Source organism: Hyperoodon ampullatus (genome assembly GCF_949752795.1).
Source record: "Hyperoodon ampullatus genome assembly, chromosome: 6".
NCBI lineage: Eukaryota > Metazoa > Chordata > Mammalia > Artiodactyla > Ziphiidae > Hyperoodon > Hyperoodon ampullatus.
Window position 1 is genome coordinate 27,840,446 of NC_136919.1, and position 13,311 is coordinate 27,853,756.

General features: G+C 41.6%; 1 protein-coding gene across 1 annotated transcript in view; it reads left to right on the forward strand.

Annotated features, from left to right (window-relative positions):
* The window catches only part of PLPPR1 (phospholipid phosphatase related 1), a gene marked incomplete at both ends in the record, with an annotated part of 121,298 nt that overhangs the window by 67,370 nt on the left and 40,617 nt on the right, over nucleotides 1-13,311 (forward strand). The window contains one exon of the mRNA XM_079706330.1: nucleotides 7,531-7,719. Coding sequence (XP_079562456.1) covers nucleotides 7,531-7,719 — 189 coding nt within the window. The remainder of the gene's footprint in view (nucleotides 1-7,530; nucleotides 7,720-13,311) is intronic.

Consider the following 13,311-nt stretch of genomic DNA (forward strand, 5'->3'; position numbering starts at 1 on the left):
ACTTTGTATTATGCATTCTCCCTCTGCCTACATGTTACATACTCAACAAAAGTTTCACATAAAAACACTTGTCCTTAGGATTGGGAGTTTGGGATTAGCAGATGCAAACTAGTATATACAGGATGAATAAACAACGAGGTCCTACTGTATAGCACAGGGAACTATATTCAATATCCTGTGATAAACCAAAGTGGAAAAGACTATGAAAAAGAATATGTATATATGTATAACTGAGTCACTTTACCGTACAGCAGATATTAACACAACATTGCAAACCAACTATACTTCAATAAAATTAAAAAGAAAACACTTGTCCTTACTATGTATAAAACTCTAATATATTCAATTCTGTTCCATTCTTTTTCACTAAAAAATTCTAGTTGAACCCTACTTTGTGTACATTTGTTTCACAATCGACTAATGATTTGAGACCTGCAGTTTGGAAAACCACAATAAGGGACATATATAAGACACAGTAACACTAAATGAAGCTACTAATAACTAGGGATGTCATTTATTAAGCATCTACTATGTGCCAAAATAGTGTCATTGATATTTATGTATAATATCCTCAATTCTCATTACAACCCTGAAAAGTAACTCAATCTTTTTTCACAGAAGAAACCGGTATGAGGAAAGGTTAAAAGATTTGTCCTACAGAGAGTAGCCTGAGCAAAGGTTCCTTCCGCTAGTCTACTCTACTAATAACATTGTAGTATTATTAAACAATGAAATCCATTTTTTAAAAAAGATGCAGGTCTGTATTTCACTAGCAGGAAACTTATTAAAAGGTAGTATCTAATTCACTGCTACCCAGTAGTTTTTAATAAGCTAACCTGAGAGAAACTGTAATTAGGAAGGAGTGAAGAATATATGGTCTACCCATTCTTTTAGAGCATGCTTACTATGATGAGTCAGATCCTGTTCTAAGTACTACACAATCCTCACTTAATCCTCATGATGACCTGAAGAGGTAGGTGCTGTAGCATTATTAGCCCCACTTTACTAACGAAGAAACAGAGGCATGGGAATTTAAGTCACACCTAGTAAAAGCAGCAGAGCAGGTTTCCAGCCTAGCAGTCTTAACCTTTCATTGTGCTGTATCTCTCAAGTTCAACCTAGACCGAATCATGATGCCGACCTCCTCCCTTCTATCTCACACTATTGTTTTTGTGAATTTAGCTTTGATGTGATGTCATCGGCCTATGTTAAGAGTTGATATGAGGTCCCATATAAAGAACAGCACCAACATACTCCGTATTGTCATTGTTTATCATGTCCCTTATGAGAACTCAGGCTGAATTCCTATCCAGTCACTATATCAGAAAGATTCTACTCTTCAACCGTTGGTTGGTTTTTATCATATAGCTACTGTGAAATGTGAAAATGACCAGTATTTCCTTATTGTGTTGACTATTAGACAACTTATACTCAAGGATGTAACTCCTATCTCCATATTTATTTCTTCTTCTGTTCCAACTGCTCTTTGATGCTTGCTTACTTTATTTGGTGGAAGTTGGTATAACGTCTTTTTGGAACAAAATGAGAATACATAAACATGCCTCAGTGCATATTTATGAGTTATTATTAACCTTCATACAGATGAAATTGATACTAGGAGACATTTGAATAAAGTACTCAAGTCTGTAGCGCATAGTTTAGCCCTTAATATTATGCTGACGTATTTGTAACCTGATTTTCCCCAGGCTGCCCAAGTTTGTGTGGAGAAATACACCATAATTATAGTAATCATCCTAGGTTCACCCGAGTTGTGTGACTTTAATGCAATTCATGTAATCTCTCTGCGCCTGTTTCCTCTTCTATAAAATGGAAATAATATATGTGCCACATAGAGAGTGGCTGGGCAGAAGAAGAGTTAATTTATGTCAAGTGCTTACAACAGTTCCGAGGACACATGCATAATATAGGTCATCGCCTTTACCTTCACCATCTCGTCCCCCTCCATCTCCTACTCCTTCCTCTTCTCCTTGGATCTTGCCCATATTGTTTATGGAGAACTTTCAGCCCCTCTCAAAGTGTTATCCTTATTTCTAAGGGTCCCCAGTGAGGTCTCAGGTGTTTCCACTGTCAGTTTTCTCAGGTGTTTCCCCTCTAACTTACTACCTTGTTTCCCACTTCCATCAGTGCCACTTGAGGGTTTCCCAGCCCAGCCCTTTCGTGCAGCTACTGACCCTTGTGCCTAACATGCTTCCTCAATACTGAACAACATGGAAATCTTTAACGTGTACGATCCCCTGGAGTCCTAAGACTTTGCTTCTGCATCACAGCCATGCCAAATCTTATCACCTAAGCTCTGATGCAGCGTTCCTCCTGCTGAGTTTCCTTTAGCCCATCTCGCTATGGAATTGAACATATGTCCTTGAGGCTTAGTCCAAACCAGTATCCTGAACGCACGCCACGCTGCCCTCTCCATCCCCTTGCCCTCACCCCTTCTCCACGCAGGAGCCCCTTCCCTTGTTCTCCTTCTGCCAATACCCATCCCTCCCCAAACCCATGCAGCCATGTGTGAAACCCAGCTTGGGATCAACTGACACCCTCCTACAGATCACTGTCTGTTTCCTGTATTGGCGAGCGCTCCCCACTTAGCTTGATCACAAATTGCTTGAGGTTAGAGAGCACGTCTGAGAATTCCTCACCTTCACAGCACTTAGTTCAGAACTGAACACAGAGGCGGTTTTCGGAAACAGTTGTTGGTTGGCTGATTAATTGGCATTGGTCTTGATAGCTCCTGGCCAGACCAGAATAAGAAAGCTCTTTGGGGAGGGAAACATTGTCTCAGGTAGAGTGACCTAGCACCCCAGTTTGTTCAAGACTACCTCCATTTTAGCACTGAAAAGTCCCATGCCCCAGGAAACCCCTTGGTCCTGGGCAAACTGAGATGGTTGGTCACCCAGCCCCAGGAGTCCCCAGTTCAAACCACGCCCTTTACACTCCAGACCAGCTACCAGTCCTCTCATTTCCACGTCATGTGTCTGCCCCTACATCCCTGGATACATATACATAACATGAGTCACAGCACCATTTATCTATCCCCTGCTCTCCCAGCTTGTATCCTGTCATATAAATTAGTGGTCCACAATTGCTTCAGACTTTACCGACCAAAGAAAAATGTACTTGTCATCTCAGCCTCTTCTCTCAGCTTTGTGACCTCCCCACTTATCCCTCCGTGACATTCATTTTTCTCCAATCAGCAGAGAACCTGGGTAGAAACACAGCACTCTCAACTCTGAGAGGCTGGATTTCAGATATTGCTGGCTTCTGCCTTCTGAATCTTTGTGGAATGATCAGGATTTAATGCATTTTCATATATCGGGTTGTCATTCTTAGAAAGCGACAGCTGAGGAAAATCCCTGGTACATGAGCTCCTTCTACCTCATTATCTCCCCACAGCCGTAATTGCTTTTTTCACACTAATACCATCAACCCTTCCACCAGCACTTGGGTCCAGCACAGCCTCACCATCTGCTCATGTGACACCAACATTATGGCCTCCCTCCATGCCTCCCTAAATGGGGCTGGAGAAGGCAGCGGAGACGGCAAGTGTGCCAGCTGGCACGAGTGACACAAACCTAGACAGTGATGAATTGTGGGCCAGGGCAGGGTGGAGGAAGGGAGGACACCCACGGCTAATTGTGTGTCATCAGTGCTGCAAGGCAGAGCTCTCTGCCTGTGGAAGCAGAATCAACGTGCTGTTTCTGTTCCTGCAGTAAATGCATAAGCTTCTTTTTCATATATGGTCGCAAGAGAATGTTCAATAGAAAAGAAACCTAGAAATCAAGATCCAAATGGTTCTATATTTGCTTCCGTGCAACTCTAACTGGTATTTTATTGAGGACTCTCCGGGGCGCTTGAGGATGGCTTTAAAATGACAGGAAGGGGTTTCTGGCTGCTCAGGGGAGGAACCAAGGCCAAGGTGACTCATGCTGATGGGTCAGTTCTGTCCCGTAGGCTGTGGAAGTTCCCATCTACCTCTACCACCCTGCGTCTCCAAGGTTCTCTGTTCTTTATGTCCTGCACTTGATTCATGCATTCATCCACTTCTCTCTGAATGCTGTTTCCATAGTTAAATTGGCCAAGCAGCTATTCAAGATTTTTTCTATGTATAGCAAATTTAGATATATTGACCTTGGCTTTTTTATTGTTACTGTTGATTTTGACATATTTGATGTTAAGACAATTCTGTTTTAAAAGTTTCTATTCTTCATTTTTCTGAGTCCTCTTACATATATATACACATATATACATATATATAATATATATACATATATAATATGTATACACACAGATCGTATATAGAGAGATCATACATATATATACACGCACACACATTATTTTGCCTTCATTTTCACCTTTTTCTCTTTTAAATGGAAGTGGTAGCACAAATGTCCCTTGTAAAATATAATATTCTTCCTCAATAGAGGAAGCTAGATGCCATTTTTGTTTTTGTTTTATCCAAAAAGCCCCCATCGATCCTGCCTGTTCTCCAAGCTTATTTCTCCTAAGGGCTGATGAAGCTGAGAGAGAGAAATGTGTTTCCTGCCACATGGATGAGATACAGAGAAATCAGATCAAGCCTGTGCAGGAGACAGAAACAGCCCCAGAGGCAGAGCCCCCAAACTGTTGGAATCCTAGTGTTAGCTCCAAAACATTCGGGTCAGCTGGCTAGGTTCCCTCCTGTCAGGTCGACTCAATTGACTAGTGCAGCACAAAAGAAACAGAAACTTCATGGCCTTGACTTTATAAACTAGCTACTAGAAAGAGCACCAATCAGTGGGGCAGCTTGGGAGCACCTATCTCTCATTCCTATAGGAAACATCCTTGTCCAAGTCTCTTCTCTATTGCTCAAGAGAAAAGAAATAAACAAAATGCTTGAAACAGTAGAGATGGCAGGCATGAGCATTGGTAATTTACACGTGCCAATAAACAACTTCAGGCACAGAGAAACACACGCGAATGTCTAGAGATTACTGGATGGTCAGAAGTTGTGCCAGAAGGTCCACCGGGGGAGAAGGGGTAGAAAATGTCAGATAATGGAACAAAATCCTTGTAGAGCCAGAAACAAGTCATGTGTGAGAGAGAGTGATTGCAAAGTATGATTTGGAGCCTACCTGGAGATAAAGGTGGTGATGGATACAGCCGAAAGGTAAAGACCTTTATAACAGGATGGTTAGGCGTTTGTACTTTCGACACGTTAACGCTGGAGATACTCGAGGCTTCTGAACCAAAGAGGAAAGCCTTCTAACCAAAGAGAGAAAATGGAGGGTTGAGGGAGATTTTTTTTTTTTTTTGGTTGGGGAGTGCTGCACTGGGTCTTCGTCGCTGTGCGTGAGCTTTCTCTGGTTGTGGCGAGTGGGGGCTACTCTTCGTTGTGGTGCACGGGCTTCTCACTGCAGTGGCTTCTCTTGTTGCGGAGCACGGGCTCTAGGTGTGCTGGCTTCAGTAGTTGCAGCACGCGGGCTTGGTAGTTGTGGCTTGCGGGCTTAGTTGCTCCACAGCACGTGGGATCTTCCCGGACTAAGGATTGAACCCATGTCCTCTGCATTGGCAGGTAGATTCTTAACCAGTGTGCCACCAGGAAGTCCTGGGGGAAGATTCTTAATCCAAATGACCCTTAAAGAAAATGATGGCTTCTGCTAGAGTGAGGAGGAATTGCAGAGCTAACGTACCAGAAGCAGGTGTGAGAGAGTGGCCAAAGTGCAAGGCTCTGCTTCAGTGTGGTGGCTAAAGAAATGGATATGAACGTGGATAAAGATGCCAAATGGTGAACGTGGATAAAGATGCCAACTCTCTTCATTGGAGTTGAGCTACTTTGCCTCTCCCCATAACTCTCCACACTTTTGTGTATGATGTGATTTTGATGCTGTGACCCAGGTGTTTTGCCCCCTGGGGATCAGAAAATGTGGGATTCTAGTCCTGGGTCTAACACTAACTAACTATGTGACCTTAGGTTAGTCATTCCAGGGCTGGAATAAGAACTTGAGACTAAAACCTAAAAGATTATAGTTCCCCCCTCCCTGCCCCTTATGTACTTCCAAATAGAAACCAATTTTAAGCCATAAAGGATGTACAAAGATGCCCTACCAAGTTCTGATTCTTCTCCCAAAATGATTACTTTGATACCTTTAAACAAATCAACATTTTAAAATATTTTTCCCCATTTTAGTTTCCCTGCTTTGCTGATTGTCAGTCTAAGGACATGTTTGGTTTCCTTGTTGGATAATCTAGCTGTTGTCAGTTCTCCTTGCTGGGCCTCTGTTTTCTCATCTATGAAATAAAGATGTTAGACGGAAAGATCTCCAAGATCTTTTCCATCTTAACTTTCTGTAATTTTGTGACCTCAAAGACCTCTTTTCTGGGCTTCCCTGGTGGCGCAGTGGTTGAGAGTCCGCCTGCCGATGCAGGGGACATGGGTCCGTGCCCTGGTCTGGGAGGATCCCACATGCCACAGAGCGGCTAGGCCCATGAGCCATGGCCACTGAGCCTGCGCGTCCGGAGCCTGTGCTCCGCAACGGGAGAGGCCACAACAGTGAGAGGCCCGTGTACCGCACAAAAAAAAAAAAAAAAAAGACCTCTTTTCTGTCTACCTTTATTACCGTCTCATCTTGCCATTTGGTGTTTCCTAATGGGAATGAGAAAAATAATGGCATTTCCATACTCCCCCAACTCCTCATACCCATTAAAGGCTACATCTAAACCTCGGTGAGTATCTGGGACATTTCTGAATCAAATGAAAGGATAATTGTGTCCCTTTTTGTGTCCAAACCTTATGAAGGATATATGTCTATATATATATATATCTATATCTATATATATATCTATATATATATATATATCTCTAGATATATATATCTATCATAAGATGTGATCATCAGTAAAGTCCTTTACTTACTGGTAGAAAGCATTTTGGAATAAAGGCAAAATCTTTTTGGAAAAGGATAAAAGTTATGACTGATCTAGGATACCTGTACAATGTTTTCATCCACGCCGGTAATTTAAGTTCTGAAGATCTCCCTTAACCTTTCTAGGCTTTAGCTTTCCTGTTTGTTCATTCATGCATCATTGACCTGCCTCTCATACTTTATAATAAAGTAAGTCTCTCTCTAACATTTTATGAAATTGCCCATGAACAGATCTCACTCTACATCTTGCCAATTCATATGCCACTATCCTTTGACTTTTCACCTCTGTCCTGAATGGCAGTATTGCCTTGGTTCCCATGCATCCCCTGAGAGGGGCGCAGCAGAACCTGGGTCTCTCTACAAGCCTTGCTGTGGTCTGCTTCTCAGATGGGAGCTGTTCATTATTTTCTGGAAGGTTTATGTAACAGATGTTACAAGGCAGACAAGTAAGCACACACTCCCTGAGCCCGGAGCCCATGGAGCCAGGCACACACACGTGCCAATACCAATACAAGGAGAGCTGCTGGGTGATGGAGGGAGTGTGCTCTGAGGGGCGGGCGCGGCTCCGAAGCCCTGCTAATGTCTCTGTGTGGCCATGCTGTATTTTCAGCTTGTCATCATGGCTGGGACAGTGCTGCTTGCCTACTACTTCGAATGCACTGACACTTTTCAGGTGCATATCCAAGGATTCTTCTGTCAGGACGGAGACTTGATGAAGCCTTACCCGGGGACAGAGGAAGAAAGCTTCGTCACCCCTCTGGTGCTCTACTGTGTGCTGGCTGCCACCCCAACTGCTATTGTAAGTACAGAAAAGGATTTCCTTCTTTACTGTTGGATCCTAAACAACATTTTCTGTCTGCCTTTTCTCCTCTTTCCTCTCTTCCTGGGCGTTCACCAGCAGCCTTATCAGGCATGCCCTGTTTCAGCCAAACAGAGTGAGTAGAGCTGTGCATAAAATCTTATTAAAATAGGTCTTGTCTTTTATAGGTGGCTTTTGCTTTTTGGTTCCTGAATTTAAGTATATATACATATATTTTTTAAAAGAATATCTGAATGTCATACGTATATATTTTTTAAATGAACAGGCCTGAGTGGCTGCCATGTTAAGAACAGCTACTGTACTCTTGAAACAATATGCTGTGCGTTGTGTGTATTCAGAAGAGGTCTTGAATGTAAATGCTGGCCTTGATACAAAGCCTCAATCTGAGTGGAATAGAATCCCCCAGGCCTGTATCTCTTGCTCTTCTGACTGAACTTCCAGAGAGGCCAGAGATGAAAGAAACCGCTTGACCTGAAGTTTGCTGTGAATTGTTCTGGGCAGCTCTGGCTCTGCTCACATTACATCACATTCAATTAAGTTGCAAATTTACCTTCATTGATTGCATTCTTCTCTCTCAAGAGGCAAAAAAAAAAAAAAAAAAAAAAAAAGTGGCCAGACAGGCCTCTTGGGAGACTATTTCAAAAGCTTAAAGCTCACAGATCCATATTGTCTGGTAAAATGATTTAGCATTTAGACATCTTAATTTGATTTTTAAAAAATGACTTTGTGAGTGTTTTAAAATAAACATTTCTGTGTCTGAACATGCTACAACGTCAGATTACTTGGGATGTAATTTCAGTTATTATTTCCCCGCTTTCTCTCCCAAAGCTGCCGCCCCCCAACTCTCCCCCGTCCCCTACCTGCCCTCTCCCACTCCCCTCTCCTTGGAGCAGCAATAAAAATACCGACTGGCATGCTGAGGAATGTACTGATTGCTCAGACATTCAGTTCGAGTATTGTTTTCTATGCAAATGTTTTACTTGCTTTAAGATGAGAAATAGAATAGAATTTTGAGGAGGAAATAATATGGACATAATGAGTCGTAGTACTTTAAGTTCATTTTGATCATTGATCCTAGACTTGACAAGCTCCCCCTTAAATAATAAGGCTATGCCATAGGAATTAAGGTCAGCAGTGATAAAACATGATCTATTACAGTGGTTTAAAACACATGCTTTGCAGTCCGACCTTCCAGGGCTCACATCCTGTCTATGTGACTTCAGGCAAGTCACTCTACTGTTCCCTCCCCCCAAAATGGGGGATAACGTGACTGCCTATTTCACAGAGTTGTCACGACTTAAATAAGATGCTTCATACAAATGACTTGGCACAGCGTCTGTCATGGACTAAATGGTTAGAAGTCAGGGAAACAAAGAACCTGGCTGGAAACCGATCTTTACCTTCTTCAGGATCACAGACCAACTTCCTCTCCCTGCAGAGAAGGAGATTCCACTGAAACCCTGGTATCACCTCCTCTTTAGAGCGATGGGGGATGTGCCCTCTCCCAGAGGAAGGCTGATCTCCATGTTCCTCTTACCTTTCCCTTTTCTTTTCTCACCAGCCCAAGGACTAAGAGAAAGCATGAAAGACACCCTTCTGAGTACCTTAAAAGGTGACACACTTCACTCCTCAGATAAAACCTGGAGGCCACATTGGGTTCTGTCTGTAATGGTTTAATGGCAGCTCTGCCTAGTCCTAGAATTAGTCTGGAATCAGGTCCTGGTTTCTTCCTGTCCCATAAACATATCATTTTCTCATGTACTCAGACATAAATCCCTGAGTGATCCACTAACTAACATATTTTCCTCTCTTCTTCCCAGTCCCAGGAAAATTCATTGCCTAGGTTCTCCTGCAATTGCTTTTTGTAATTATAGAGAGTTTTTTCCCTTTAAAAAAAAAAACCCAAAAAACAAAAACACCTAAGGAAAGCAAGGGAAACAGATCAATAAAAATTATGAAAAATCAGTGAATCAGAAAACAATAGGATTAATAAGTAAAATTTACAACCCCTGGTTAGTCTAATATAAGAAAGGCAAAAGTTAAAAAAGAAAAAGTCAAGAAAAAGAATATATAAGCAAAAATATATAAACCTTTAAAGTCTACACTGTAGTTTTATTTAAATTGTATATTCAACTCTATGCCAATACATGCTTACTTCTCAATAAAATTGATAATATTCTATGAAAAGATAACTTACTAACAATGCCTTTAAGAATGTAGAAAAGCTGAATAAATGAATACAAATTTTTAAACATGTCTAAAATTTATCGCACAAAATAGTACTGGGGACACATAACTATAGTATAAATTCCTTCAAACTTTCAAGGGATAGAAAACCCATAGCTGGGCTTCCCTGGTGGCACATTGGTTGAGAGTCCACCTGCCAACGCAGGGGACACAGGTTCAAACCCTGGTCCGGGAAGATCCCACATGCCGCGGAGCAACTAAGCCCGTGTGCCACAACTACTGAGCCTGCGCTCTAGAGCCCGCATGCCACAACTACTGAGCCCGTGTGCCACATCTACTGAAGCCCACGCACCTAGAGCCCATGCTCCACAGCAAGAGAAGCTACTGCGATGAGAAGCCCGCACACCACAACAAAGAGTAGCCCCTGCTCGCCACAGCTAGAGAAAGCCCGCGCACAGCAACGAAGACTCAACACAAATATAAAAACCCAGTCAAAAATAAATTAATTAATCAAAAAAAAAAGAATAAAACCCACAAATATGTAAACTGTTCCAGAGCCTTAAAGTAAGTGGAAAGCTTTTCAACGCACATTATGAGGTGAGAAAAATATGGATTTCAAACACTTAGAAAGTCTACATACACACCCACAAAAGCATCCTCAATTAGGAATGTTGTTGCAGGCAGATAGAAAAGGATTGATAGATTTGTCTACCTGAAAATAAGCATTCCTACCAAAAGAAAAAGTAAATAAAGACTGCAAAAAATATTTGCAGCATGAGACTCCAATGTAAATATTCCTAATACTTAAAAAGATGAGCTTCCCAAAATAAAAATGAGAAAGGACAAAAATAGACAATTAACAACAATAAATTGACTATATGCATATAAACATTTCTAAACTCATCAATTATCAAAGAAAAATTATTTTAAATACAGTATTTTTTCCATATAAGTTTGGCAAATGTTTTAAAGTTTAACCCGTGTTGTTAAAGGTGCAGATACTTTCATACAATTCAAATGTAAACTGACATTTTCTTTCTGAAGAGCAGCTGGTCGAGATGTACTGAGAGTTTTATAAACTTCAGTCATTAATTCCATGCCCTGAATTTATGTTAAGGAGATAACCAGAGTTTTATATAAATACAAAGATTTGTATATAGGGATGTTCATGTCAGTGATAGTTTTAAGAGTGGAAGGAAAACTTGGCTAAATACACAGCACTAGAGGATTGTCTAAACACATTTTGGGCAGTCATGTTTCTGAAAAGCCTCTAATAGCAAAGAAACATGCTTGTGATTTAGTGAAATGATTTTTATGAAGGCTAAAAAATTGTATATACTATTGCAGATAAAAGTTTTTCTCTTCTATAAGAGAATTTGAACTTCCCTTAGTTTTCTAGCTCTGTTTCCTTAGAAAAAGATATGTATCAGCTGTGTTACTAGGCAAAATTAACCCCTGATTGGTGAATTGCATCTGGACTCAGAGAACTATAATTACCTGAAAAGGTGCCATGCTGTGACTTCCAAGTACAGTGACTCTGGACACTTGGCATGTCCAGTGTGGGAACTTGGAAGCTATGTCTATGGAGTTGCTATCCCATATATTGACTCCTAAGGGACATGATGAGTCTTTTAAGCTGGTGGCTCCTGCATCCTCTGATATGTCTGCAGTCTCCTTGCACCTGAACTGTACTGGACCACTGCAAGGGCATGTGCTAAAGAGGAGCATGTGATGTTGCCCTGTTGGCAAGCTGTTGTTCCTCCCAAGTGGACCAGTGCCAGATGAAGCATGTGGTTGTCTGTGGGTCTGAATATTTAATAGACCCTAACAAGACACCATGTGTGTTACAAGTATAATCCCAAATTTATAATTACAAATAAAAGACTAGTAAGAAATAAACTAAAAATGTATAGCTGTTATCTCTGAGTGCTAATGGTACAGTCTTTTTTCTTCTGTTTTATATATATGTTTAAATTCTACATCAATGCAGTATTTTCTAATTGAAAGATATATTTTTAAAACATTCCAGTTCTGACATAATTATGAAATGACCAATGTTTAATAAGACTTGAAAATAGCAATTCTAATAAACAAAAACACACATGGCCAAAAAACAAAACAGAACTTTATGATGAATTTTCTCTTCTCTTTGGGTAAAAATGATAGATCTTTCATTCTAAGATTTTCAGCAAAAACTCTTCTCCCGCCTACAAATTTTGATCACATATCTTCCACCAGTTCCTTTTCCCCAAGGGACACAAACTGACATGGGGTCAAATGCTCTGATGGGAAGCCATGGGGATATGGCCAATGGATAGTGAACTGAATATTAAGGACCTACGGTTCTACTCTAGTTTTCAAGTATGGAGCCCTGATTCAGCCGTTCCATTCCTTTGCTTCTCTGGGTGAAAAATGTGACCAATAATGATGGCAGCCCTCCAAGATACGTGCTGAGGAATATTCCATAAATGATAAGGGCAAGAATAACATCTTTTAATTTAGTTGTATTCTGCAGTCCTTGCCTACTTTATCCTCACAGCATCCCAGTGAAATAGAAAAGAGACATCCCAAAGAACATAGAGTTTGTGGTCCAATTCCCTTCATTTTTGACTTTGAGTCTGTGAGTTCATTCAGGGGGCCAGTTGTTAGCTACGTTACTTGTAACTTGAGACTTAGCTACATTAAATGATTTGCTGAAGGTCGCAGTTAGTTCTGTATGTAATTGGACAGTTACCCACCCATTGGGTTCTACTTTTATGTTCCTCCCGAATGAGGGGCATTGCTAGGAACCAGCGCTGATTACAGCTGATGGGTTAATGGCAGAGAGCTGAGTGATCTTGAAACCCTGCTGTGGTGCTTGATCTTCCCCCCAAGACCTGAAAATAAGTGAGCAGCTGCGGGACAGAGAGCAGAACTCCCCTGATGCTCAGGGACGTCTCCTGGGAGCCAGGAGCCATGTTTACTTTTGCCCCTTCCTGGAGAGATATGGTGTATCCTAGAGCAGTCTTTTTTGGGCCACTTGAACACGGATCCCAAGTGCCTAGCTCAGCACACCCCCCGCCCCTGAGTGTGCATCCTCCATTATCCTCACACTGCAGTCATCCTGTCTCAGGCCTGATCTGCCAGGAGAGGGAGGGATCCCAGTTGTGGCTTTGCCCCCAGTAATCGTGTGACCTCTGATAAGGCATGTTCCCTCTTTGGGTTCGATTTCTCATCCGTAAAAGGTGGGGTTGGGCTAAATGATCTCCAAGATCTTTCTGGTTCTAATATTCCTTGAGAGATGAAAAAAGAACCTTCTAGTTGGAAGACTCCAAATGTCAGATTCCCAGCTCCCTAGGCTCTTTTGGGAGTTCAATCTGTGCCTGGACAGGTGTTTCACAGAAT